General features: G+C 37.0%; 2 protein-coding genes across 2 annotated transcripts in view; both read right to left on the bottom strand.

Moving 5' to 3' along the window:
* sdk2b (sidekick cell adhesion molecule 2b) overlaps positions 1-22,639 on the bottom strand; it is a 153,161-nt gene extending 130,522 nt beyond the window's left edge. Inside the window, 7 exon segments of the mRNA XM_056469338.1 lie at positions 5,554-5,670; positions 11,757-11,769; positions 11,771-11,952; positions 12,761-12,844; positions 14,949-15,139; positions 17,094-17,205; positions 22,516-22,639. Coding sequence (XP_056325313.1) covers positions 5,554-5,670; positions 11,757-11,769; positions 11,771-11,952; positions 12,761-12,844; positions 14,949-15,139; positions 17,094-17,116 — 610 coding nt within the window. The 5' untranslated portion in view covers positions 17,117-17,205; positions 22,516-22,639.
* The window catches only part of LOC130238108 (protein sidekick-2-like), a 464,443-nt gene continuing 460,344 nt past the window's right edge, over positions 21,105-25,203 (bottom strand). Inside the window, exons 5-6 of the mRNA XM_056469016.1 lie at positions 22,516-22,649; positions 21,105-21,154 (exon numbers count right to left, since the gene is read on the bottom strand). Coding sequence (XP_056324991.1) covers positions 21,105-21,154; positions 22,516-22,649 — 184 coding nt within the window. The remainder of the gene's footprint in view (positions 21,155-22,515; positions 22,650-25,203) is intronic.

The following is a 25,203-nucleotide window of genomic DNA, read 5'->3' on the forward strand; positions in this document are numbered from 1 at the left end:
CTGTTAGACTTTGCCACAATTTTAGAGTTATTTACTGCAAAAACACCCAGTAAAATACCCCATACATTCTTTACAGTTCACTTTTGTAATATGAACTCCATTGAGGGTCTTTTTAAAACTTACAGTAACTCACTGCATACTAGAAATTTGCGGTATTGTACTGTAATCAAAGTAATCAAGTACTGCTACTGTAGTTGAAGACAAAAAAGAGATAGTTAATGAAAAACAATATTAATTAACATCTTGTATCACAAACTGTATTTAAAATAGACAGATGAATGAAAATGACTATAGTAAACCATTTAAAATGGATATAATAACAATGAATATTAAAAACACTGTTCTCACACACATGAAAAAATGATCTCACCACATTTTGTAGCGACAGTGTAAAATGTAAATAAATTACAGTAAATGTACTGTAAAAAGGGCCATACTGTAAAATTTAATGTGATAAAGGGCATTTAACCATACAAAGAAGTTGTGGTAGGGCTATTTTACTATAAAATGTTCACCATGCTACTGTAAAACACATTTACAGGTCAGTGACTGTGAAGAGGCAGTAGCGGTAAACTGCAGGCAACAGTAAGCTACCACAAAAATACAATAAAATGCCTAACATTCATTTATTCATTTTCTTTTCAGCTTAGTCTCTTTATTCATTAGGGGTTGCCACAGCAGAATGAACCGCCAACTTATCCAGCATATGTTTTACGCAGCGGGTGCCCTTCCAGCTGCAACCAAGCACTGCGAAACACCCATGCACCCCTGCATTCACACACATACACTACGGCCAATTTAGTTTATTCAATTCACCTATAGCGCATGTCTTTGGACTGTGGGGGAAACCTAAGCACCTGGAGGAAACCCACGCCAACACAGGGGAAACATGCAAACTCCTCACAGAAACGCCAACTGACCCAGCCGAGGCTCAAACCAGCGATCTTCTTTACCTTCTGTGAGGTGACAGTGCTACCCACTGCACCACCGTGTCACCACATTAACATCTTGTATCACAAAATGTATTTAAATAGATTGATGAATGAAAATGTCTATAGTAAACCATTTCAAATTGATATAATAAGAATGAATAATAAAAATACTGATGAACACGATCTCGTCACTTGGTTGAAATTAATTAAATAAAGGTTTTGTAGTGCCAGTGTAAAATGTGAATAAATTACAGTAAAAGTACTGTAAAAATTATCATACTGTAAAGTTAAAACGCAATTTTTAACCATAAAAAGAAGTTGCGGTAGGGCTATTTTACTATAAAATGTAGTTGCGGTAAGGCCCTGCTACTGTTAAACACATTTACAGGTAAGTTACTATGAAGAGGCAGTTGCGGTAAATTCCTGGCAACCGTGCTGCCAGAAAGTTACCGCAAAAATACAACAGTGGACTGTATATTAAAGTGCCCATCATATGCTCTTTTATGTTTGGATTTCATACGGTTTTAAACATTTGGTTTACATATTTCACAACACAACAATGTATCTATTATGGACGAAGAGTTAAAGAGTTCATCTTGGTCGCAGGTTCAATTCTCAGTGCTGGCAGGAGTTGTAAAAGATGGAGTGAATGAACAGTGCTCTATTTTACCCTCAATACCCAACACTAAGCTGCCCTTTAGCAAGGCGCCTAACCCCCTAATTGCTCCCAGGGCTCCCCAGCAATGTCTGAAATGTGGGCCAGCGTGTTTTGGGTGTTGTTCCCAATTGGTTATGCATAAAATTCCTTCACCAGAAGGCATCCAGAAAGCATCCTAACCAGATGCCCAAACCACCTCCAATGAAGTCACATCCAGATGTCTGAGTCTCATTTTCTGTCTCACAAGGACAGCCCAGACACCCTGCAGAAAAGATGTCTGGGTTACTAGTGTAACCTCTGTTCTCTCAAATTTGGAACGAGATGATGTTGAGAGAACACACAGACATAGAGAGACCTGGTTAATACTCTAACCGTTGTTCCATTATGCAGGGAAACAGACAGTGTGCTGAAACTGACAATACAGGGACTTAATTTCGACACAGAATCAAGAGAACCATTAACCAAAGCTTTGAGGGATGTTTGGAACACAGACCAACTGGTAAATCGAAAGATTGCTCCCTCTTCACTATAATGGTCTGCATTACTGCTCCTGATATACCTGTTGGTTTCAAACTCTGACCAACCATCTCTTGTGAACAAGAACCTGTGACATGAGAACTTCTCCACTTAGGGGAGCAAACCACCCCACCTGTTCCAGGCAATCCAGGCTCATTGTGGATACATACCCAAGTCTACATTGCTGGAGACCACGAAATACAGTCCACAGAGCTACGTCTGCTTGCAGTTTTTGTTTTCTCAAATCTGTGTACATTTCTGGTGATTTCAAGTTGCTCTTGCATGTACCATTTGCATGTCCTCTTCTCACATAAATCCACTAGAGGCCGCAATATAGATTTCAGCCGATTAGCTTGCTTTTGACCGACTGAACCACCCACCTCCTTCCTTAAACCGAACTACTCCGCTCTACATCCCAAGTCCTTCAGTGTACGTGCCAAGCTACTGAGCAAGGGGTAGCACAAAAGGCAACAGAAGCTGTCAGTGGCATCATCTACTCCACACGCTCACACCCCAGCATTCATTTTACAGACGAAGTGCAGCCAGACATATGTCTGGGTACATATTTTGCTGTCTCTCTAGAAATGTAGACCTGGGTACGTATCCACAATGAGCCTGTGTTGAAATCAGGCATCTTACTGTTTTTTTTTATTAGTTTTTTCGCTGTGGCCATGACTTTGAATACGGAAGCTGACCTCTCACTGCTTTCCCAATTGACCCCAAACTATGAAATATATGTTGATGTTAAAAACGACTAGTGGTCAAAGCCTTATGAGGCCAGCAGGATAACATCAACCACAAAATGCAAAATCCCTAAGTAGTGGACCTATCAGAAGAACTCAGTGTTGGGGCAAGTGCTGCAAGTTTCTGTTTACATGCATGTGGTGGCTGTGTCTGAATACCCTCATGCCCTGAGCTATACTTTAAAACGGAAAAAACAAACATTTTAGACATGAAGAGGCATTCTGTGTGAATGACCCCTAAGAATCCCAAACTTCAGCATCCTGGCTGCGTACTTAAATCCTGTCCATGAATATCTCAAACAAGCTGAACAAGTTGACCCTGAACACTTTTGTTTTTGTAAACCTTTAAGTTACACATTCACTGCAGGTTTGAAGGTTATCATCAAATAAATACCACACTTGATTATGCTGCAAATCTTTGGCTTAGTTATCAACAATAGATTCTTTCTGTAGGTACCTGTTGTTGTTTTTTTTTGTTACGGTTGAAGGGTATTTATAATTTAAGTATTTATAGCCACCTTTCTTCAAACCTGTAGGACTTTATTTGTTCACAACAGGAGAATTGCACTGCTTGTTTCTTTCCATGCAATTAGTCCCCATGGGAACTGAACATCTCAGAAAAAAACACAAAAGCAGTATAAAGGCAGTGGCCAACATGATTCAAACATTGTATCTAAATTATTAGGAAGTACTGTAATGTTATGTGAGAAATTGACTGAAATATACATTATTATGCTAAGACAACCTTCCCATTCCAGCGAAATGTGACTGAATCATTGAAATGATTTGACTCAAACTACTTTCTTTTAAAAAATGTCAACATTTTTAGTGAAAAAAATACTTAAATTTGGGGCTGCTCACACAAAGGAAAGGTTTAATATTAGAGGACTTGGAATAAAATATTAGAGTGATGTGGACTGCTTTTATACATTCTTTTTAAAGCTTGACAGTCTCAGCCCCAACTCATTATAACTGCATAGAGAATGATAAAATCAGTCTTTAAAACTTCTTTGTGTTCCACAGAAAAAGTCATACAAGTTTGTTACAAGGGAAGTGTAGGTAAACATTGATAGAATTTTATTTTTTATTTTTGGGGTGAACTAATCCTTTAAACCTACAAACATGCTAGTTTACTGTTCTCCAGCTCCAGCATGACATGTAAAGCGCAGTGCTGGGGTGGACATTCTCTAATCTGCCAGTCTCCCATACAAATAATTCAATTTTGTAGAATCCAGTTGCTTACCTTTCAGATGGCTTTGGTTAAAGATTTGTAGCTTCTTAAGTGAACAGTTTCAGCAAACAAAACAGAAGTGGGTATTTAGGAAATTAGTTTTTAGCATGCTTAAAGACATTCTAGACTCTTTTCTGTGTCATAACAAACAGCAACTTATCGTGGAGGACAAAACCCAAACTAAATAAATGGTCAAGCTTTATTTTAAGGTACAACTATCACTATTATCAGATCATTAACTGAGACTTTCAGCTCAATATTTGCTGCTTAATAATTGTTAGTATGATATTAGATGGGGTGTCATGGTGGCGCAGTGGGTAGCACAGGTTCAAGCCCCGGCTGGGTCAGTTGGCATTACTGTGTGGAGTTTACATGTTCTCTCCATGTCTGCATGGGTTTCCTCTGGGTTTCCCCAACAAGTCCAAAGACGTGCATTATAGATGAATTGAATAAACTAAACGGAAGTAGTGTATGAGTGTGAATGAGTGTGTATGGATGTTTCCCAGAGATAGGTTGCAGCTGGAAGAGCATCCAGTGCATAAAACATGTGCTGGACAAGTTGGCGGTTCATTCTGCAGTATAATAAAGGGACTAAGCCAACAATAAAATGAATGAATGAATGAATTTCCTATTAATTGTATTTTATTCATGTCTACCCCTACCTCAACCCTAAACGTCACAGTAATGTAAAAACAGATCTGGATCTGGAGTCTTCTCTATTAGTATAGCTGATTAACCATGAGAATTATTTATATTATTTATTAAATTTCCTAATAATTGTATGTTATTAACATCTACCCCTACCTTAAGCCTAAACCCAACCATCACAGTACTGTAAAAAAAGATCTGGATCTGGAGTCTTCTCCATTAGTATAGCTGATTAGCCACGAGAATTATTAAATTTCCTATTAACTGTTTTTAATCAACATCTACCCCTACCCCAACCCTAAACCTGTCACAGTAATGTAAAAACAGATCTGGAGTCTTCTCTGTTGGTATAGCTGATTAACCATGTGGATGGATGATAACAGCCTTCTGAGCCAACCAGTAGGCGCAGAAGGCCCCTACTGGCCCATATCTATCAGCTGATAAACACTGATAACGCCTATTCAATCGAGTGATAACATTTGAAGCGGGTGCATTATCTGCATTTTAAATGATAAAGATACTGATTATATTCATTTTGGTCATGCGTGAGAATGAAAATGCCCCATGATATCAACAACGCATATTTGCATAAATGTAACCTATATTAAATCAAAATCATTTCCATGTATTCTGTCATCTGTACAGTATAACGTAAAGGCTGCACTGCAGTAAAACAGTGTTATGGAGTGGCAGAAAACAACCATCCAGAGCAGGTAAAAAAGAGGAACAGAAAGGCACTGAGGTGAACTGCAGCTTGGGAACTGACACTTTGTAGCTGTTCTTCAGAAATATGTGAGTGGAGACATTGAAGGATGTGTTCTTCACCTTTCTGCCAGGTGATGGCAGGACGGGGCGCTCCCGAGGTCTCACAGTGCAGGATAACTGACATGCCGTCAATCACAGTGCTGTCGGAAGGCCCTGCCGTGATGTTCGGTGCTATACCTGTGAGAGAAGCACATCGACTGCATGAGAAACAAAGATGCGCAACACCACACACACCTTCAAACACCTCCTCACAATCGTAAGCAATGGGAAATCACACAAAACCCAGTGCTTGCCGATCAAAGCATGGCTTTTGAACAAAACAAGAGAAAAGCAACAGAATGAAAGCAGGTATAAATTGAAAAAGCTGAATAACAGAAGAAAAACTATTCATGGAGAAATGTTGACAAGGATAAGAAAATTGGGGATTTGGGAAGTGTGTGTGTAAAACAGTTCCTTGCAATTTCTAGATGAGTTAATGAAGGAAAACTAATTCTTAAAGTGATAGTTAGCCCAAAAATTACAATTCTGTCATTTACTCCAGCTTACTGTAAAAAAATGCTGCGTTCCACACAAGTCCTTCATTTTCAACACAAATCGATTAAGTTAACCTTATTGTTTTCACAAATTTAAGTGGATTGAACATAAAACAATTAAGTTGTTAAGCTGTTTTAACTCATTTTCAACTCGTTTTAAACAAGTCATTTGAACAAGCAAATGAAAAGTCTTTTTTTTTTGGACTGTATTGTTTTGAATATGTACAACTTTTTATATAAAAATAATATAATTTAAATAATATAAATATTAAGAATAATATAAAAATGACATTTTGAACCTTAATGACTGTCATTGTCATATTTTGCGTTCCAGAGGAGAAAGTCAGGTTTAAAACGACATAAATAAGCAAATAAAAAATGACTAGATTTCAATTTTGGACTTTTTAATCCAAACACATATATTTAAAAAAAGGTGGTTTGGAAATTTTAATATTTTAACAGAAGAAAAGTAATGCATTATTAAATGTAAATGGGAATTTGAAGGCAGACTGATTGATAAAAAGGAAGATTAATACCTAAATGAATATTAAAATATTGTAATTTACTCATCGTTTACAAAGCGGCAAGACTGTCTACACTCACTGACATTCACTGTTTGTTCATACTACTTATTTAATATGAGCTGAAACGCCAAAATTCTAAAGGATTTTTGGGGACAACTTAATTGTTTTATGTTCAATCAACTTAAATTTGTATAAATGATTAAGTTAACTTAATAGATTTGTGTTGTGACAACATGAAGGATTTGTGTGGAATAGTGATACACGGTTCAGGTTGGGGCAGGTAAAGAAATTGTCACTTTATTTGCAGGGTGGATTGTGGCGGGTGATTAAAAACAAAATTAAAATGTCCATGTATGTTGCATGCAATTCTCTATAGTCTATATCAGGGGTGCCCAAACTTTTTCTTATAAATGGCCAAAATTTTGCATGGTGGGCCAAAGTTAAATATACCATTAAATATACCAACTCCATTACATTAAAATTGCCATTGGTGATTTTGTAATTTATTTAACATTTAAAAATAACCAGAAAACATTGCTTTATATGACCTAATACAGAATATATTTTATACTAAACTTATTACAGTAAAAAAAAAAAAAAAACAATCTCATTTTTAACAGTATGGAGTTGCCCTTGTCAATCTGCACTTGTTTTTTGCCTTGATTTGCTCACTGATGTGAACATTTAATTGAATCATTTATGTTTTGTTTGCTTTTTTGAGTAGCTCAGCAAATGAAACAAACAAAAAAGGTTATGTCAAAAATTAATAATGACAATCTCTAAAGGGATTCGGCCCAACCCTCACTTTCTTATCAGATGGGATGATGGGCCAAATCAGAGGTTACTATGGGCCAACTTTGGCCCGCGGGCCCTAGTTTGGACATCTCTGGTCTATATTAATATTTGGGAATATCTATTTTTATATTTTATTAAGTTATTTGATAAAGTTACAATACAAAGGTACATAGCAAAGTAACTTTTGTGATGTCCCAAAACCTTTGGCATCACGTAACACATCACAAAAGCACCAAGCAGCTTCTGCTGTCAGCCACAAAAAATTGTGGAACAGAACTGAAACATTTGTGGAACATCACTTGTGTAGAACCCAGCGTTCTTTACAGTGTACTCTCAAAAAAATGATGTTTTCTGTGTGTTAAAACTACTTATTTAAAACCAGTTCAGACAACACAATTATTGCAGGTTTTTTGGGACAACTTAATTGTTTTATGTTCAATCCACTTACATTTGTAAAAACTAATAAGCAACTTAATTCCTTCATGTTTTGCCAACAAAAATCAATAGAATGTTGAACCCAGCATTTTTACAGTGTACACTACCTGAAAAAAGTCTTGTCACATATCCAAGCTTTATGAACAACAAATAATAACTTGACTTCTAGTTGATCATTTGACATCAGAAATGGCTTATATCAAAAGGCAAAGGCCTCTAGATTGCTCTTATTTTAACAAACTAAAGTATGATCATGCCTTGATTTTTTATTTTTTAATTATGACAGAAAGTTCTAACTTTGCTTAGACAAAAGTCTTGTCACTTAACAGAAATAATGTACAGTATAGAATATAGAACTGAGTCTGGTTTCTCTCAAGGTTTTTTTTTTTCTTCACTTTCGCCAATTAGTGAATTTTTTTTTTCCTCTCCGCTGTCGCCTCTAGCTGGCATGGTTTGGGATCAGTGTTTGGACTCTCAGTAGTGATTTTTAAACCACACTGAACTTAGCTAAACTGAACTTAAACACTACAAACTGAACTACACTGTTCCAATTTACTATGACCTTTTCTGTGAAGCTGCTTTGACACAATCTACATTGTAAAAGCGCTATACAAATAAAGGTGAATTGAATTGAATAAAGTCATGGTGAAGTGAAAAAATAATTAATATTGTGTATGACTCCCACGAGCTTGGACCCATACATCTCTGTAATGACTCAAATAACTTAATAAAGTCATCTGGAATGGCAAAGAAAGCATTTTTGCAGGATCCCAGAGTTCATCAAGATTCTTTGGATTCATCTTCAATGCCTCCTCCTTCATCTTACCCCAGACATGCTCAATAATGTTCATGTCTGGTGACAGGGCTGGCCAATCCTGGAGCACTTTGAGCTTCTTTGCTTTCAGAAACATTGACGTGGAGGCTGAAGTATGAGAAGGAGTGCTATCCTGCTGAAGAATTTGCCCTCTCCTGTGGTCTGTAATGTAACGGGCAGCACAAATGTCTTGATACCTCAGGCTGTTGATGTTGCCATACACTCTGCAGATCTCTTGCACGCACCCAATACTGAATGTATGATTTATACTTCACCAAACTTGACTGATTTCTGTGAGAATCTTGGGTCCATGCAGGTTCCAGTAGGTCTTCTGCAGTATTTGTGATGATTGGGATGCAGTTCAACAGCTGATTCATCAAAAAAATCTACCTTCTGCCACTTTTCCAAATAATCGAAGTTTAAGATATTATTTGGTGCTCTTACAACTGGGATCGACGACAAGACTTCTGTCAGGTAGTGTACATTCTGCAGAGAACAAAAGATGATATTTTGGACCCCATGTCCTCCATTGTTTGAACAAAAGGGTTCATATTACCATCTATTGTGTTCTGCAGATGAAAGTAAGTCATACAGGTTTTGATCCTCTTATAAGGTGAACAATGACAAGATTTTAATTTGGGATAAACCCCCTTCTTTTGCCATCCCTACACAATATCAATGTTCACTGTAAGCAAAGCAAATAGATTTGACGCTCTGTGTTTTAGGGAGCTCTGTGCGTCTCAGAGCGGCAAGATAAGCTCAGTCAGTCCCCTATAAAAGGCCTCTTTATCTCTCACTGTCTCTCTGTCAGTCTCTCTCTCTCACTAATTCTTCCTCACAACAGGGTATTAATCACAGCCACAAAAAAGCACATCGGCAACACGAGAGAGAATGAGATGGGGAAGAAAGGAAGCCATTGTTGGTGAGGCATTGAAAGACTGCGAGAGAAAGCGACAGACAGAGATAGAAGCTGAGGAAATAAAGGTCTGTGTGTGTTTGTGCATCAGTCTAAGAGCATATGGCTTAAAGGGATAGTTCACCCAAAAATGTAATTGACCTCATTGTTTATTCTCCTTCTTGTGGTGGTAAAGCTTAATGAGTTTCTTTCTTCTGTTGAACACAAAAGCAGGTATTTTAAAGGTTGCTGGCATGTGGCATTTTTTTGACTTTTATAGTAGGAAAAAAAAAATACTATAGAAGTCTATGGGTGCAAGCGAGTATATTAATACAACAAAAAAAATCTTCTTTTCAACAGAAGAAAGAAACTTAAATAGGATTTTAACATGTAAAGGGTGAGTAAATGATGGCAGAATTTGAATTTTTCTCTTAAAGTCGTAATACACCGATCCAATGTTTTGACCATATATTTTCAATTCAATTCAAAATGAATTCAATTCAATTCAATTCACCTTTATTTGTATAGTGCTTTTACAATGTAGATTGTGTCAAAGCAGCTCCACAAAAAAGATCATAGTAAATTGAAACAGTGTAGTTCAGTTTTCAGAGTTTAAGTTTAGTTTAGCTCAGTTCAGTGTGGTTAATATTACTGCACTCTTTTGTTTACACTTCACTTATTATCCAATATCCATGTTTACATTAGTCTTCCACCTAAAAAAGATTCAACCCTAGAATTCTAGATTGATGTTCGATAACTCATCTTTTTAAAAGTCATCAAAAGTACACCCAGCATTAATTCATAAAAAAAAAACTGTTTCCATCCACCTTTTTGTGCACAATTTGGATTAAAGTATAAAATACTTAAAGGGCACCTATTTTACCCATTTTACAAGATGTAAGATAAGACTTTGGTGTCTCCAGAATGTGTCTGTAAAGTTTCAGCTCAAAATAACCATCAGAACATTTATTATAGCCTCAAGAAAATGCCCAATTTAATGTCTGAGCACAGTGTAGCTGTTTTGTAGCCTGTGCCTTTAAATCCAAATGAGCTGCATTTTCCTGCCCACCGTTTCCAAGTGTGTGTCTGCTTCTCCTGCATTACCTCAGATAAACAGCAGTCAGTGATAGAGACAGACACGAATGTAGCTGAAATACAGCTTATTAGTCAAAAATACTAAGTTTATTTAATATATTTGTGGTACAGTTTATTTAAGCCTTTCTAAAATGATGAGTTTCACATAAATGCCGTTTGCAGTACACACACACATATATTAGTGTTTACTGACACCATGTGGCCGTGGTGATTATAACGATTAAGAATTACAGATTTTACTGTCTTTATTACAAACATGCTCTGTTTTAAAAACGTTTTAAACTTATGAAGTTGAAACAGTTTTTTTATTACCAGTTTCTTATTCTTATTCTTTATTACCACACTCCTACATCACGTTGCGGTGGGTCTCAAAATCACTGGGATTTGAGTCCTATTTTAACATCAGTAAATAAAAAAAAAGAGACTTGTTGGGTTACATCACTTCAATTTGACTGTGCACACACTATACCTGCACACAGTTCTGTCCAGCTTACAAAAGTTGATTTTCATCATAGGTGCATCTTAGGTTTGAAAATGTGCATGAAAAACTACAAACAACTGAGTGGGATAAACTTTTATCCAATTAAAAAAAAATGCACATAAACTGCAATGAACATAAACACAATTACCAAATAAATTCCGGCATGCATATCAAAAAAGTGATAGGGTTTTGTTTAAACAGATCTTGTGATAAACCAGTAGACCGACCACATTGTAAAACATATAAATTGTTGTTTTGGTAATTCTAAAATCCCTCAGCCAAAGTCCATCATCAAAGTGGTTCAGTATTATTACCTCCCAAAATTGACTTGAGCGTTTGCACTAACAATGACCATTCTCATGTCTATAAAAGCCACCATGTGTTCATAGCATTTCGTCTTCTGAAGAGCAAGTCATTTATTACAGTATATAAGAAAAAGGCCTATAATAGCTTCTCCTACTGCAGCAAATTCTGTTTTTCTTTTTGATATTTGGTGCCAGTTTATTGGGAAGTGGCGATTTTGTTTACTTTGACTCATTGGATGGAAACAGTGCTTTATTCAAAAATGTTTTATGCGATTTTAAGTATAATTTGCATCTTTGGATGGAAACATAGCTAATGCAAACAGTGTAATAGGCAGAAATAAACAGGTTTAAACTGGAGAAAGAGACAGAAGGGTGGATGAACTCACTGGTCACTGCGAGGGTAGGTGTTGGTCTGCACCTCTCCGGCTTGGTTTCGGGCAAAGCACTGGAACATCCCGGTGTCATCAGGCAGAAGGCCGTTTACCTGAAGGCTACCCCCACTCAACACTCTGTATCGAGGCGTCTTCACAGGACTTATGGGAACTGCGTCTTTATACCACACGATATCAGGCTGAGGGACACCTGATATCAAAAGGAAACGACACAAAGGTGAATAATATCTAGTAATCATGGTACATTCATAATTCATTCATTCATTCACTTTCCTTATTTATCAGGGATCGCCACACCGGACGAACCACCAACTATTCTGGCATGTTTTACACATGCCCTTCCAGCCGCACACAGTACTGGCAAACACCCATACTTCAGTAATACATACATCTCATTCACACACGCACTCATACACACGGCCAATTTAGTTCACCAATTCAATAGCGCATGTTTTTGGACTGTGGGGGGCATTCACACTTTATGTTTTTGCCAAGTATGATGCAATTCTGGATTAACATCTATGGGTGCTTTCACACCTAGACTTTTGTTTCGGAACCTGTCTCGTTTGCCCAGTTAGCACGGTTTGTTTGGCATGTGTGAATCCAGCAATCGCGCTCAGATCCGCGCCAAAATAATCGGTCCGAGATTGCCTGAGTAAGGTGCTCTCGGCTCGATTGAAACAGCCAGGACTAGAACCAGTGACCTTGTTGCTGTGAAGTGACATTGCTAACCAATGAGCCACCATGTTGCCCTAATATGACATTATCAAATAATTATTTTTTTATGTAAATTTGACATTTTTACTTGTTATTACAGTTGGTAAAAACAATTAGTCTGCCATTTTTCCACAGGTTATATTAAACTTTATGTTGTGCTCATCTATAGGGATGTTCTGTGCAACATGTTGCTGTTACTAAGTAAAGAAAAAAGGACTTTTTGTAAAAAAATAACAACAAGAAAAAACCTCATTAGTATGAGATGTCAGGAAGCATCTCACCTCTGGCCTGACAGGGAATGTCCACAACTTTCTCCATCTCCGCTGTGATGTGTTTCTCAGGTTCCTTCACAAACTGAGGCGGTTCTGCATGAAAGACAGAAAGAGAGAGGGTTATGACCTCCACATGTACACTTTGAAAAAAAAAAGAAATGCCACAGACAAATAGCACAGGAAGCAAGATTGAAGATTTTCAAATAAATGACACTGTTGTTGGACTTCTGAGAACATCCTGTTCTGGCTTTTTGGTTTTACTCCAACAGCATTTCAAAAGGTGGAAAAAAAGGAGATAGAAAACAGCCTTGAAGGAGACATGCGCTGTAAATAATGTTGAAAATGCTTAGGTAGCTTCTGAATGTTTCTTTGCTCTCGCTCATTAGCTTCAACATGTGTTCCTCAGTGAATATAGATTTTCATGTTGAATTGAAAAGGTTGACTCAGCACACTGAATATAATGAGTAGATATTAGATAAGCAGCAAATATTACATAATGACTGATAAAACAGACTTTCTGGATTTACTAGGTATAGCTTTAAGTAAAATTGTATTATTTATTTTCTTCTGTAAAGGACTGATAAAAATTCTTCAAAATATAAAATTAAAAATATGATAATTGAGAATTAGAATGCAGGATTTCACACAATTCCTTCACGTTGTCCCAACACAAAACGCTTCAGTTAACTTAATTGTTTTGACAAATTCAAGTTGATTGAACATTAAACAATTAAATTATCCCCTCAAAAAAACTCAAGAATTGTGTTGATTCAGCTCATTATAAATAAGTAGCTTGAACAAGCAGTTTTGTGAGAGTTGGTCTTAAAAGCAAATGTTTTCTCTTTTATTGTGATTGAGAAGGTCATTTCACCAAATATTTCTTTCTCAACTGTTATGACTACAAAACATTGTTGTATTGTTGTCTAAAAAGAATATAAATATATTAATATATCTTTTTGTTTAATAATTTTGACCAATTGTCTGTTTATTTTCTACACTCAAAAAATTGAAACTCCTATGCCTTTCATTTTAAGTACATTTTTATATTGGGCTAAGTGAATTATGTCTGATTATAACCTGTTGAAGAGTACTTTCACACCTAGACTTTGTTTTGAAATCTGTCACGTTTGCTCAGTTAGCACAGTTCGTTTGGGATATGTGAAACCTGCAATCGTGCTCAGATATGTGCCAAATCAAACGGTCCAAGATCGCATTGAATGAGATGGTCTTGGCTCGATTGAAAAGACTGGACGGGATCGATTGTAGTGAGAAAGCAAAACAATCCAACGAACTAACCCGGCCATATCACAGTGTGTTATGGTTATGTAATAGCCATTATTACGGCTATATGAATTATGAGTAGGGTGGTATGCCATTTCTACCAGTAAATGTGCATTTCATGTCGAATATGAAAGTGAAAGCATGCTGAAATATTACCGGTGCAGTTTATCCATTAACCAAAATTATTAATTATAATTTTTCCATATTTTAATCTTATAATATTTTGTAATAGGCCTATTGTTTCGTTCATTTCTGCACTGACACCTCGAAAGAAAGATCAACATTGATCTGCTTCATGATCTGACTGCAGTCTCAGTTCATCTGTTATTTCTCTCTATAATTTAAGCCTATAAAGGATAATGCTAGACAATATTTTTTTAGTAGATTACTTGATTCAATAGATAGACTTTTACAAAACTTGACCACTGAAATAAGGCTATGTGTGAAAAAGTCTTACCTCACTTATTTATATTTGGTGACAATGTCTGTGGGTGTCAAATTTACAGTCCACCTTTTCACTTGTAAACCTGAAACCTTTTTTTTTAAGATTTATTTTCGGCCTTTTGCCTTTTTTATTAGATAGGACAGTATTGAGACAGGAAGCGAAATTTAAGAGAGAGAGGCTGGTAGAGAAATGTCCTCGAACCAGAAACTTTTACCAATGTAAGAAGAGTTTATTCGCAGATGACTTGTATAAACTATTTTTGTCCATTTAGAAACTCTGCTGTGTGAAAGCGAACCGCACCAAGAACAAAAATAAACATATGTAAACTTAAAAACATAGTTTTTTCTCAAAGTAGTATTTTTACTTTAAACCTACAGTTTTAAGCAAGTACTTTAAAAAGTCAGAACTAGCCAGGGGTATGAATAATTTCAGGTTTGACTGTGTGTGTCATGTCGAGTTTGTGTGTATTACCAAGCACATGCAGATATGCTCCAGCGCTGACCGAGGGAACGCTGCTGCTGCGGAGAACAGCTTCACACTCATAAAAGCCTGAGTCGCTGACTGCTGGACTCAACACGGTCAGTCTGCGGTTAAAATCACTCAGGCCACTCCTAACCAACACACCGTCCTTCTTCCAGCTGATGCTCAGCTTTATCAGTGGCCTGAGAAAAGATTGAAAAGGAAAGAAAACAAAGCTTATTATAAACCATTTTAAATCAAGAATATTTCTAAGTGGTGATACAGGGTACCAAACATTCCAGGAAAAACCAAATGTTTCTGTTGGAAATGTAAAGTTAAATACAACTAAAATTGCTTAGGTGGAAGGATGGGAAACCTCGAACTCCAACACACTGGATCTGTGACATCCTCTTCCTCAAAGTTGGAAAGAACTAGTCTTTCTAGAGGTTCATCTAATCAGTTTAACAAAGTCTGCGACCCATTTAGGAAACATTTCTAAGAACATGTTTTATTGTCAAATTAATTATTTTCCTTTTCTAAGTTCAAAGTAGAGTGCATTGTGTGATATAGACTGTACAGTTGTTGTTTTTGTTAATCCACGATATTATTTGCCTTATTATTTGTTGGTATGTTTTTTTTAATTATTATTTTATTGTATGTACTTAAGTTAAAATGATCTAATACTCTTTTAAAATATTATTGTTTTTGTCTTTTGTAACTGTAATTTGCCATAAAATTCATACAAAAAGAAAAAAAATAATATTTTGTATCTTTTGAAAACGAAATGTCTCTGTTGAAAATTATATACATAATAAAAAATAAATAAAGACAAAACCAAGTAATAATAAAATAAATGAGATTTCTTTTTACCCAACTAAAACATAATCATTCACTCTGTCCACTAAATATAGCTAATTATATAATATATAATAAAACATGCATATAATATCGATAGGCAACAGCATTACTTTGTATTCTGCCGCTTCGAATTTAATTCAGGGCTACATAAATGCAATGAGAAAATGCATACAAAATGAAGACTTGCCTTGTAGTATACATTATAAAACCCATTTAAACCCACTTGTGTCTACTACTATTATTTATTTATTTATTTATTTATTTATTTATTTATTTATTTATTTATTTATTTATTTGTATTTTTATGTATTATTATTAATATGATTTTATTGATTTATTATTATTATTATTATTATTATTATTATTATTATTATTATTATTATTATTATTATTATTATTATTATCCATTCATAAAAAAATGTTCACAGCGTAATGAGCCGCCAACTTATCCAGCATATGTTTTATGCAGCGGATGCCCACACACACATAAACTACGGACAATTTAGCTCATTCAGTTCACTCATAGCACATGTCTTTGGACTGTGGGGGAAAACGGAGAACCCGGAGGAAACCCACGCGAACACGGGGAGAACATGCAAACTCCACACAGAAATGCCAACTGACCCAGCCGAGACTCGAACCAATGACCTTCTTGCTGTGAGGCGACAGAGCTACCCACTGTGCCACAGCATCTCCCATTATTGTTATTATTATTATTATTTTTATTTTTGTTATTATTATTATTGTTATTTGTGGAAGCTTCAAACATGTATTTATTTGCTTTGGGCAAACAAAATCCACTTTTTTGTATTTTGAAAAATTTAAAATAATTAAAAAAAAAAGATCAATGTCACATGACCCAAGATACTCACTTTCTGCTTGCACAAATATAATATGTAAGAGTTGTATTAATGTTAAAGGTCACACTTGTAAAACACATTGTCTCAACTGAAACAGTTCAACTTCAAAGCAGTTCCGACTATGCTGTTTAATTAGAGACAAAACATATAACATAATATAATATAATATCAAAGAATGAATGATGTTTTTGTGTTTTGGAGGTCTAATGCCGATGGTACACCTTTTTGGGCAATGTTGCTGGGCAAATTTGCAGAGAGTTGTTGCGTGGTTATTTTTGTATTAAGAATGGGCGACAGTACTGTAATTGTAGCCCATTGCCCTAATTACCCTGTGTTACTCTGTGTCTCACCCGGTTGCTCATTTATGGCATCATTGGCTCAAAAAGTTGCCCTGTGTATCATCAGCATGAGAACCAGTGAAGTAATCAGAGGTGGTCACCTGGCATTGGCCACACACTCCATGGTGACCTCAGAGGTGCCCGAGATGACGCTGGTGTTCCTCGGCGGGATGACGATGGTGGGTGCGATGGGGTCTGCAGGACCACCAACATCTAAAAAACAAGAGAAATGTGAGAATGAGAAAGGGAAGAGAGCTTGAACAAGCGTGTTTCGACACACAGGTACACGACAAGATAGAGTGAGTGTTTCTAATACAACTCTAGCCATCTTCAGGTGTGAGACTTTTTTTTCAGCATCCTTTGACAGAAAGTAAAAAACAACAACAATAAAACAATAAATGTATTAATAATAATAATAATAATAATAATAATAATAATAATAATAATAAAATATTGTTGTGCTAAATAAAAGTTTTTTTATAGAATCTGTGAAATATTTTTATTATGATTCTTTAATAAATTGAAAGTCATAAAATAAAATAAATATATAGATGCATCCGTGCATAGATGAATACATAATTAAAAACAAACAAATAAATGAATACATAAATCTATACATTAACATAGCCATACATACATACATACATAACATAGATAACAAATGTGGTGGCCTGATGTAAGAAGTGCCAGACGTCGATTTTTGCTAGTTACAACAAGTGTGGCAGGTTGGTGTTTGGAACAGGAACTTAAAAATATTTGATCTTGTGTCAGATGTGTGTGTGTGTGTGTGGTTTATGTGTGTGGTTTATGTGTATACTTGTTTATGTTGTCTAAGAATCGTGTTGTTTCAGCTCATTTTAAATGAACAAGCTTTTGCTTTGAACAAGCAGCAAAAGTCATTCTTTTGAGTGATGTTGTACTCTATTAAGTTCTGTCATGTCCTCATAATTCAAATTGCCTAAAAATCATACTTAAAATTGGCATAAATCAGAAGTTAAGATTGATTTGTTGAAATTTTGGATGGGCGTTGCTAACAAAATGACGGAAGATTGACGACTGGACGAATTCGGAGTAGAAATGAGACACCAACTGATATGCCTACCCTAAAGAAGTCCATGTAACCAGTAAGGGAAGAAAAGTCATTTTGACAGGGAGAGAAGGTTATATAATTTAATTAAAGTTTATGAGGGCTAATATATTTTTACAAAATAATGAAGTGCACAGACACATCGTTTATAACAAGAAGTACTACATAGAGGGCTTAACATGAACTTTTTTGATCACCAGCCACTGTGGCTAGTAGTTTGCCACATTTACTAGCCATTCACCATTTTCACTAGCCACAATTTTGTTGTTTGGAAAATATATTTTATATGCAAAAATTTGACTTTGGCATGCTAAAATGACTTGATTTAAATTTTGTTTTAAGTCCACATGTCTCCTCATTCATTTCACGTTTTTGTCTGTTGTGTGTGACCTTACTTTATGTGCATGAGCAAATGGGCTGTGGTTTCATAGTGTCGCATTGCAATTAGTTTTATTTCATAGGACTTTTCAGGGCTCAAAACTATAAGGATTTTTCTCTGGCCACACCAAACTAATTATTTCCTTGCCACAAACTTAAAATTATGTCTCAAAATATAGCTGCATACATACACTTTTTCTTCAATAAAAAAGGTTCTTAAAAAACAATTATTCAATTATTAAAATATTCACATGTATCTAAAACTACGCACAGTGGTCTGTTCTGGCTAAAGGTCCCAGATCTTCAGTTAGCTATGCATAAAACTTATTAAAGCAATGTTACTATAAAGGATAATAATTAAACCATTTTAACAAAAATAACTGTGAGAAAGCTAGTGCAAAAAACGCTTTGTGTGTGATAATGAAAGACTGATCTCGAGCACACGGTTAACGTTGAACCAAAGAATGGTTAAAGCAAAAGTGGCAACCGCTGCTCCTTACAAAAAATCTCGAGCCCTGGCTTGAAAGCAGCAGGACTGTTGGTAAATGAGCATCGCTTTTTTCCAGTCTATTCCGAAGAGAACTGATCACACCAGTTGCGTTTCAAGGTTGATTCACATGAGGAAATGAATGGCATGGGAGCTTTTAAACACTTGCACCCTTTACATCAGCTCTGCGCTAAAGTCAGAGAGTCAGGATCGCCTGTCTCATTGTGTGCCTGATCATCCTCTCATTCGATATTTACCTGCTTTCTTTTGCTTGCGCGAACAGTTGTTTTTGTCAGTCGTGTGGCTTCTCAATTCTAAGAGAACATTTGCACGCATATTGACAAACAGTTATAAACTAAAATTCTAATCTTTAGTGATGAGCCAGCCCTGGCGATTGGAAAATTATTTTTAACCATGCGGCCAAAGTGGCTAGTGGGAGCGGCTGTCTAACCCACCTAAGCTGAAATCTACCCACATTTGGCGGGTGTTAATGTCAAGCCCTGAATATACACATATAAAAATAGAAAATAGAGTAAATTTTGATTTCGTGGCCACTTGAATGGGGTCATTTTTGATTATCTAATCTTGCCACAGGTTATTGCAAGGGGTAAGTTTGGGGGTAGAGTAAGACCTTATAATAAGCATTTTTTACCTTATAAAATACATTAAGCCTATGAAGAGTTCCCGTAAACTATTTATACAAGTGTGTGTGTTTTTGTGACATATCAGGACACAAATCTGCAATTGAGGCTCATTCTGAAAACATAGCCCCGTGGACGTTTTGGGAGACCGCAAATTATGTAGCTGGAGGTACGTATGGCTGCATTTCATTTTTTAAGCAAATGATATGGGGTGGTATGACGCCATTCCATTTAGCGTTTACCGGCTGACCGATTACCTCCGTGTGGAGGGCTTTCCCGCTGCAACCAGTTTGTCCAGTTAGCTCGTAGTCTATGTTGTCTGACTTTAGATGCAGAGAGGAGTTGACCACGACGCCGACGACCGGGTTTGAGTCCGGGGAATAGCGGGTACAGAAATCAGATAAGACAAAAACAGAATCCAAAAAATAAAATGAACGAGTGAATAACAGGGTGAGAATGTGGTAAAATCTGAAAATGTGGTAAAAATCAGACGAGGGCTTTTCTTTTTCTGCACGGCTTTTGTAAATCGTTGGTTGGGTTTAGGGAAGTAAGTGGGTGGGCGGGTCAATTGGTCAAATTGGTTGGGTTTAGGGAAGGAGGAGAGTGGGTCAGTCGATTGGCCGATCGCCCAGTCAATCATTCAGTCATTAAGTTAGTCAGACATATGGTTGGTCGACAGCGGCCTCTAGTGAGTTTATGCAAGAACAGCGCGGGCGTGAACGGCACTTGCGAGAGACATTTGAGATACGAAAAAGTGCACACAGCGGCCTCTCGTGGATTCGTGAAAACTAAAACTGCAAAAATACGTACCTCCCGGGACGTATTTCGCGGTTTACAGAAACGTTCACGGGACTACGTTATCAGATTGAGCCTTGGTTGCAAATCTGTATAACAACATAGATATGACACGTGTACTACAAGAAGGTGGTGAAATATGAGGACATTCCTCATTTCTCAAAAAGCTTATAAATCACACCGACTGTTTTTTCAGAAAGTAAAACTGTAGACAGTTTCCTGTAAGGATCGTATTTAGGGGTAGGGTGGGGTTAGGACAAAATAAAATACAGTTTGTACAGTATAAAAAACAATGGAAACCTATGCAATGTCCCCACAATTCACAAAAACAAACGTGTGTGTGTGTGCATGTGTGCATGTGTGTGTGTGTGTGTGTGTGTGTGTGTGTGTGTGTGTGTGTGTGTGTAATTCTGTCAGAAGCAGTTTCTGTAAAGCACTGATACTCAAATACAGCTTCTGGGAAGGACTGTCCTCACACACACACAAGGTTGCACACGCACACACATCCTCCCACGATCTCTAATCTCCTTGCTGTCTCCGCACCATTCCTTGGCTCCTTATGTATTAGACTCAGAAAAATCATATCCTGGTTCGCAGAGAGAATCTGATACAGTGAAACTCTTACAAAACACAATCCATAACTGTCAATATTCTGAGTCTACGATTGTGAGAAGCTGTGAGGGTGAAAACAAAGCTCTGTCACGGAAGGCAAATATGCGTTTGTCTATAGCCTGTTGTTCACAGGTGTGTATGCTCGTAAAACCGGCATGTTGTCTAAAATGGAAAGACAAGACCCATGGGGGAGTGATACAACACAGCAGCGCTTCTTTTACTTCAGTTCTGTCAGATATGAATGCGGGGGATTGACAGCAAAAGTATATATATACATCTATATCAGTTTTTTATGCTATATACTGAAGGTCACATTCAGAAAGTTTAAGAAACTGCAGATGGATGGATGGATGGGTGGATGGATGGATGGATGGATGGATGGACAGAAAGTAGTATAGACGAATGGATGGAGGGATGGATGGAGGGATTGATGGACATACAGACAGACAGACAGACAGACAGACAGACAGACAGACAGAGATACATGATGGATGGATGGATGAACTGACAGAGAGAAAGATAAACAGATAGATAAATAGATGGATGGATGAATGGATGGAGAGACAGACAGATAGACAGACAGACAATGAATGGATGGAAGGTTGGATAGATGACTGGATGGACTGACAAAAGACATAGATATAGATGAATAGATGAATGGATGGATGGACAGACAGAAAGAAGTATAGACAGAAGGATGGATGGATCGATGGATTATATACAGACAGACAGATAGATAGAGATAGATGATGAATGGATAGATGGACAGACAGAAAGAAGTATAGTAAAATGGATGGATATACAGACAGACATGGATGGATGGACGGATGAATGGATGGATAGATGGACCGAAGGATGGATGGACGGACAAACGGACAGACCAACAGACATACAGACAGATGATGGATGGATGAATGGATAAATGGATGAATGAATGGATGGATGGATGGATGGATGGATGGATGCATGGATGGATGGCTGAATGGATAGATGGATGGACGGACAGACGGACAGAGGGACAGAGCAAAAGACAGACAGACAGATGATGGATGGATAGACAGATAGATGAATTGACGGATGTACAGACAGACAGACAGACAGACAGACAGAGAGATAGGTGGAAAGATCATGGATGGATGGATGGATGGATGGATGGATGGACGGACGGACGGATGGATGGATGGACATACAGAAAAAGGTATAGACGGATGGGTGGACAGAGAGATGTATGGAGGGATGGATGCGTGGATGGACAGACAGACAGACAGAAAGATAGACAGATGGATGGATAGACGATAGAGCTAAAGGTCAAAAGGCAATGACCAATAATAGCCTAGTAGCTGCTGTATAGCATCATTGCAACAACAATTAGAATACTCAGGCAACCACACTGCAACATCCTAACAACTATCTAGCGGCCACCCAGAATACCCTAGCAACTGCCTAGCTTTTTAGCTAGTGAAATTTGGCTAAATACAACATTAAAAAAGTCCATGTGTATTTATTTTTTTCAGTAGACTTACTTTCCACAGACAGTGTTATATGTTGGCCGGTCTTGTTTTCTCCGTTCTTGTCGTTCACAGCTTGCACATAGTATCGTCCAGCATCTGGGGCCACAGTGGACAGGATGACCAGCGTATTGTCCAGAGTGATGGCTCTGAGAAAACAACAAACAAGAATCAGCATAAACCTTCAGCTGTCAGACATCACACTCAACCACTGATTTATAACACTGCATCATCAGTAACATCACCATAAACTACACACCAAATGTTCAGCGCTGCACTCCAAAAGCTGATATTTACATGAAATATTCCCTGCGGGGTTTTCAGAGGCGCTGAGGAGTGCTAATTCACTGCCATCTCGTTATGCCTATTCATATACAGTACACAGAAACAAATGTCTTTAAAAACATGACAGAACTAGAATGTTTCATTTTTCCGTTGTTGTTTCATCACAGTCATCGACACTACAAATCGTTCTGATATAATGAATAAAAAAATTCCATCTGTCATTCCCCATTCAGATCAACAACTCCACAAAATGACTTACAGTAGCTCCATAAATATCACATAAACCACTTTAGTGTCAGGAAGATGCAGCCGCTACTGAGATGGAAAACATTTTTTATGACAGATGTAGACAAAAGTCTGGAGGAAGTCTTATTTGTTTTATTTCGGCTAGAATAAAAGCAGTTTTAATTTTTTTGAAATCCATTTTAGGGTCAAAATTATTAGCCCCTTTAAGCTATTTGTTTTTTTTTTCAATAGTCTACAAAACAAACCATCGTTATACAATAACTTGCCTAATTACCCTAACCCACCTAGTTAACCTAATTAACCTAGTTAAGCCTTTAAATGTCACTTTAAGCTGTATAGAAGTGTCTTGAAAAACATCTAGTCAAATATTATGTACTGTCATCATGGCAAAGATAAAATAAATCAGTTATTAGAGATGAGTTATTAAAACTATTATGTTTAGAAATGTGTTGAAAAAAAATCTTCTCTCCGTTAAACAGAAATTGGGGAAAAAAATTAACAGGGGGCTTATAATTCAGGGGGGCTAATAATTCTGACTTCAACTGTACATACATACATTCAGTGCATCTGTAAAGTACTCATAGCGCTTCACTTTTTTCCACATTTTTTTTTAATGTTACAGCCTTATTCCAAAATGGATTAATTTAATTTATTTCCTCAAAACTCTACACACAATACCCCATAATGACAACGTGAAAAAAGATTTTGAAAATTGAAATTGTCGCAAATTTATTAAAACTAAAAAACCTGAAAAATCACAAGTACATAAGTATTCACAGCCTTTGCCGTGAAGCTCTAAATTGAGCTCAGGTACATTTCCACTGATCATTCTTGAGATGTTTCATAATATACAATAGAAAAAAACATGCATACCTGTACACTACCTGACAAAGGTTTAGGAATAACAAATACTTGACATCTAGTTGATCCTTTGATATTAGAAGTGGCTTATATGAAAGGCAAAGGACTGTAGATTATGTTTATTTTACCAAAATAAAGTATGATCATGCCTTGATTTTTAATTATTTAATTAGGACAGTAAGGTCTGACTTTGCTTAGACAAAAGTCTTGTCACTTAACAGAAATAATGTACAGTATACAATATAAAGTCATGGTGCAGTGGAAAAAGAATTAATATTGTGAATGACTCCCATGAGATTGACTATATCAGATATGCTTAATAATATTCATGTCTGGTGACTGGGCTGGCCAATCCGGGAGCTCCTTGACCTGTTTTGTACTCAGGAACATTGACGTGGAGGCTGAAGTATGAGAAGGAGTACTATCCTGCTGAACAATTTGCCCTCTCCTGTGGTTTGTAATGTAATGTGCACCACAAATGTCTTGATAACTCAGGCTGTTGATGTTGCCATCCACTCTGTAGAACTCTGAATGTAACCCCAAACCATGATTTTTCCTTCACTAAACCTGACTGATTTCTGTGAGAATCTTGGGTCACTTCAGTTCCAGTAGGTCTTTTGCAATATTTGTGATGATTTGGTGCAGTTCAACAGATGATTCATCTGAGAATCTACCTTCTGCCACGTTTCCAAATGATATACTAGAAGTCAAGTCATTATGTACACTATGAACAGCAGCTACGCTAATTATTCTCTTTATTCTCCATTTCCACCTGGGGATACTCTTCCCGAGGCCCTCAGACTATGCAGAGTCACTGATTCGGTCCAAGACCAGCGACGAGATGATCCCAAGGTTTCACTATCCTGAACCAGGCTGTATCCTGAGCAGCTGCTGTGGTGGTCATGGAGGAGTGGAGAACATGAGACTGATTCCTGTGACGCTCCAGGGACAGACGAGTCTTCGCTGAGGCCAGCTTCCAGCCTCCGCCACTGAGACTGCAGCTCTGCACAAGACGTTTGGCCAGCGGAGAAATTAAAATGATCGTGTCCAACTGAGTCTGGTTTCTCTCAAGGTTTTTTTTCTTCACTTTCGCCAATTAGTGAAGTTTTTTTTCCTCTCTGCTGTCGCCTCTAGCTTTATGGTTTGGGATCGGTAGAGCTGCGCATCGTTGGATTTGCTCTTCAGTGTTTGGACTCTCAGTAGTGATTTTTAAACCACACTAAACTGAGCTGAAGTGAACTTAAACACTACAAACTGAACTACACTGTTCTAATTTACTATGACCTTTTATGTGAAGCTGCTTTGACACAA

This window comes from Danio aesculapii, chromosome 12 (assembly GCF_903798145.1).
Source record: "Danio aesculapii chromosome 12, fDanAes4.1, whole genome shotgun sequence".
In the NCBI taxonomy this organism is placed as follows: domain Eukaryota; kingdom Metazoa; phylum Chordata; class Actinopteri; order Cypriniformes; family Danionidae; genus Danio; species Danio aesculapii.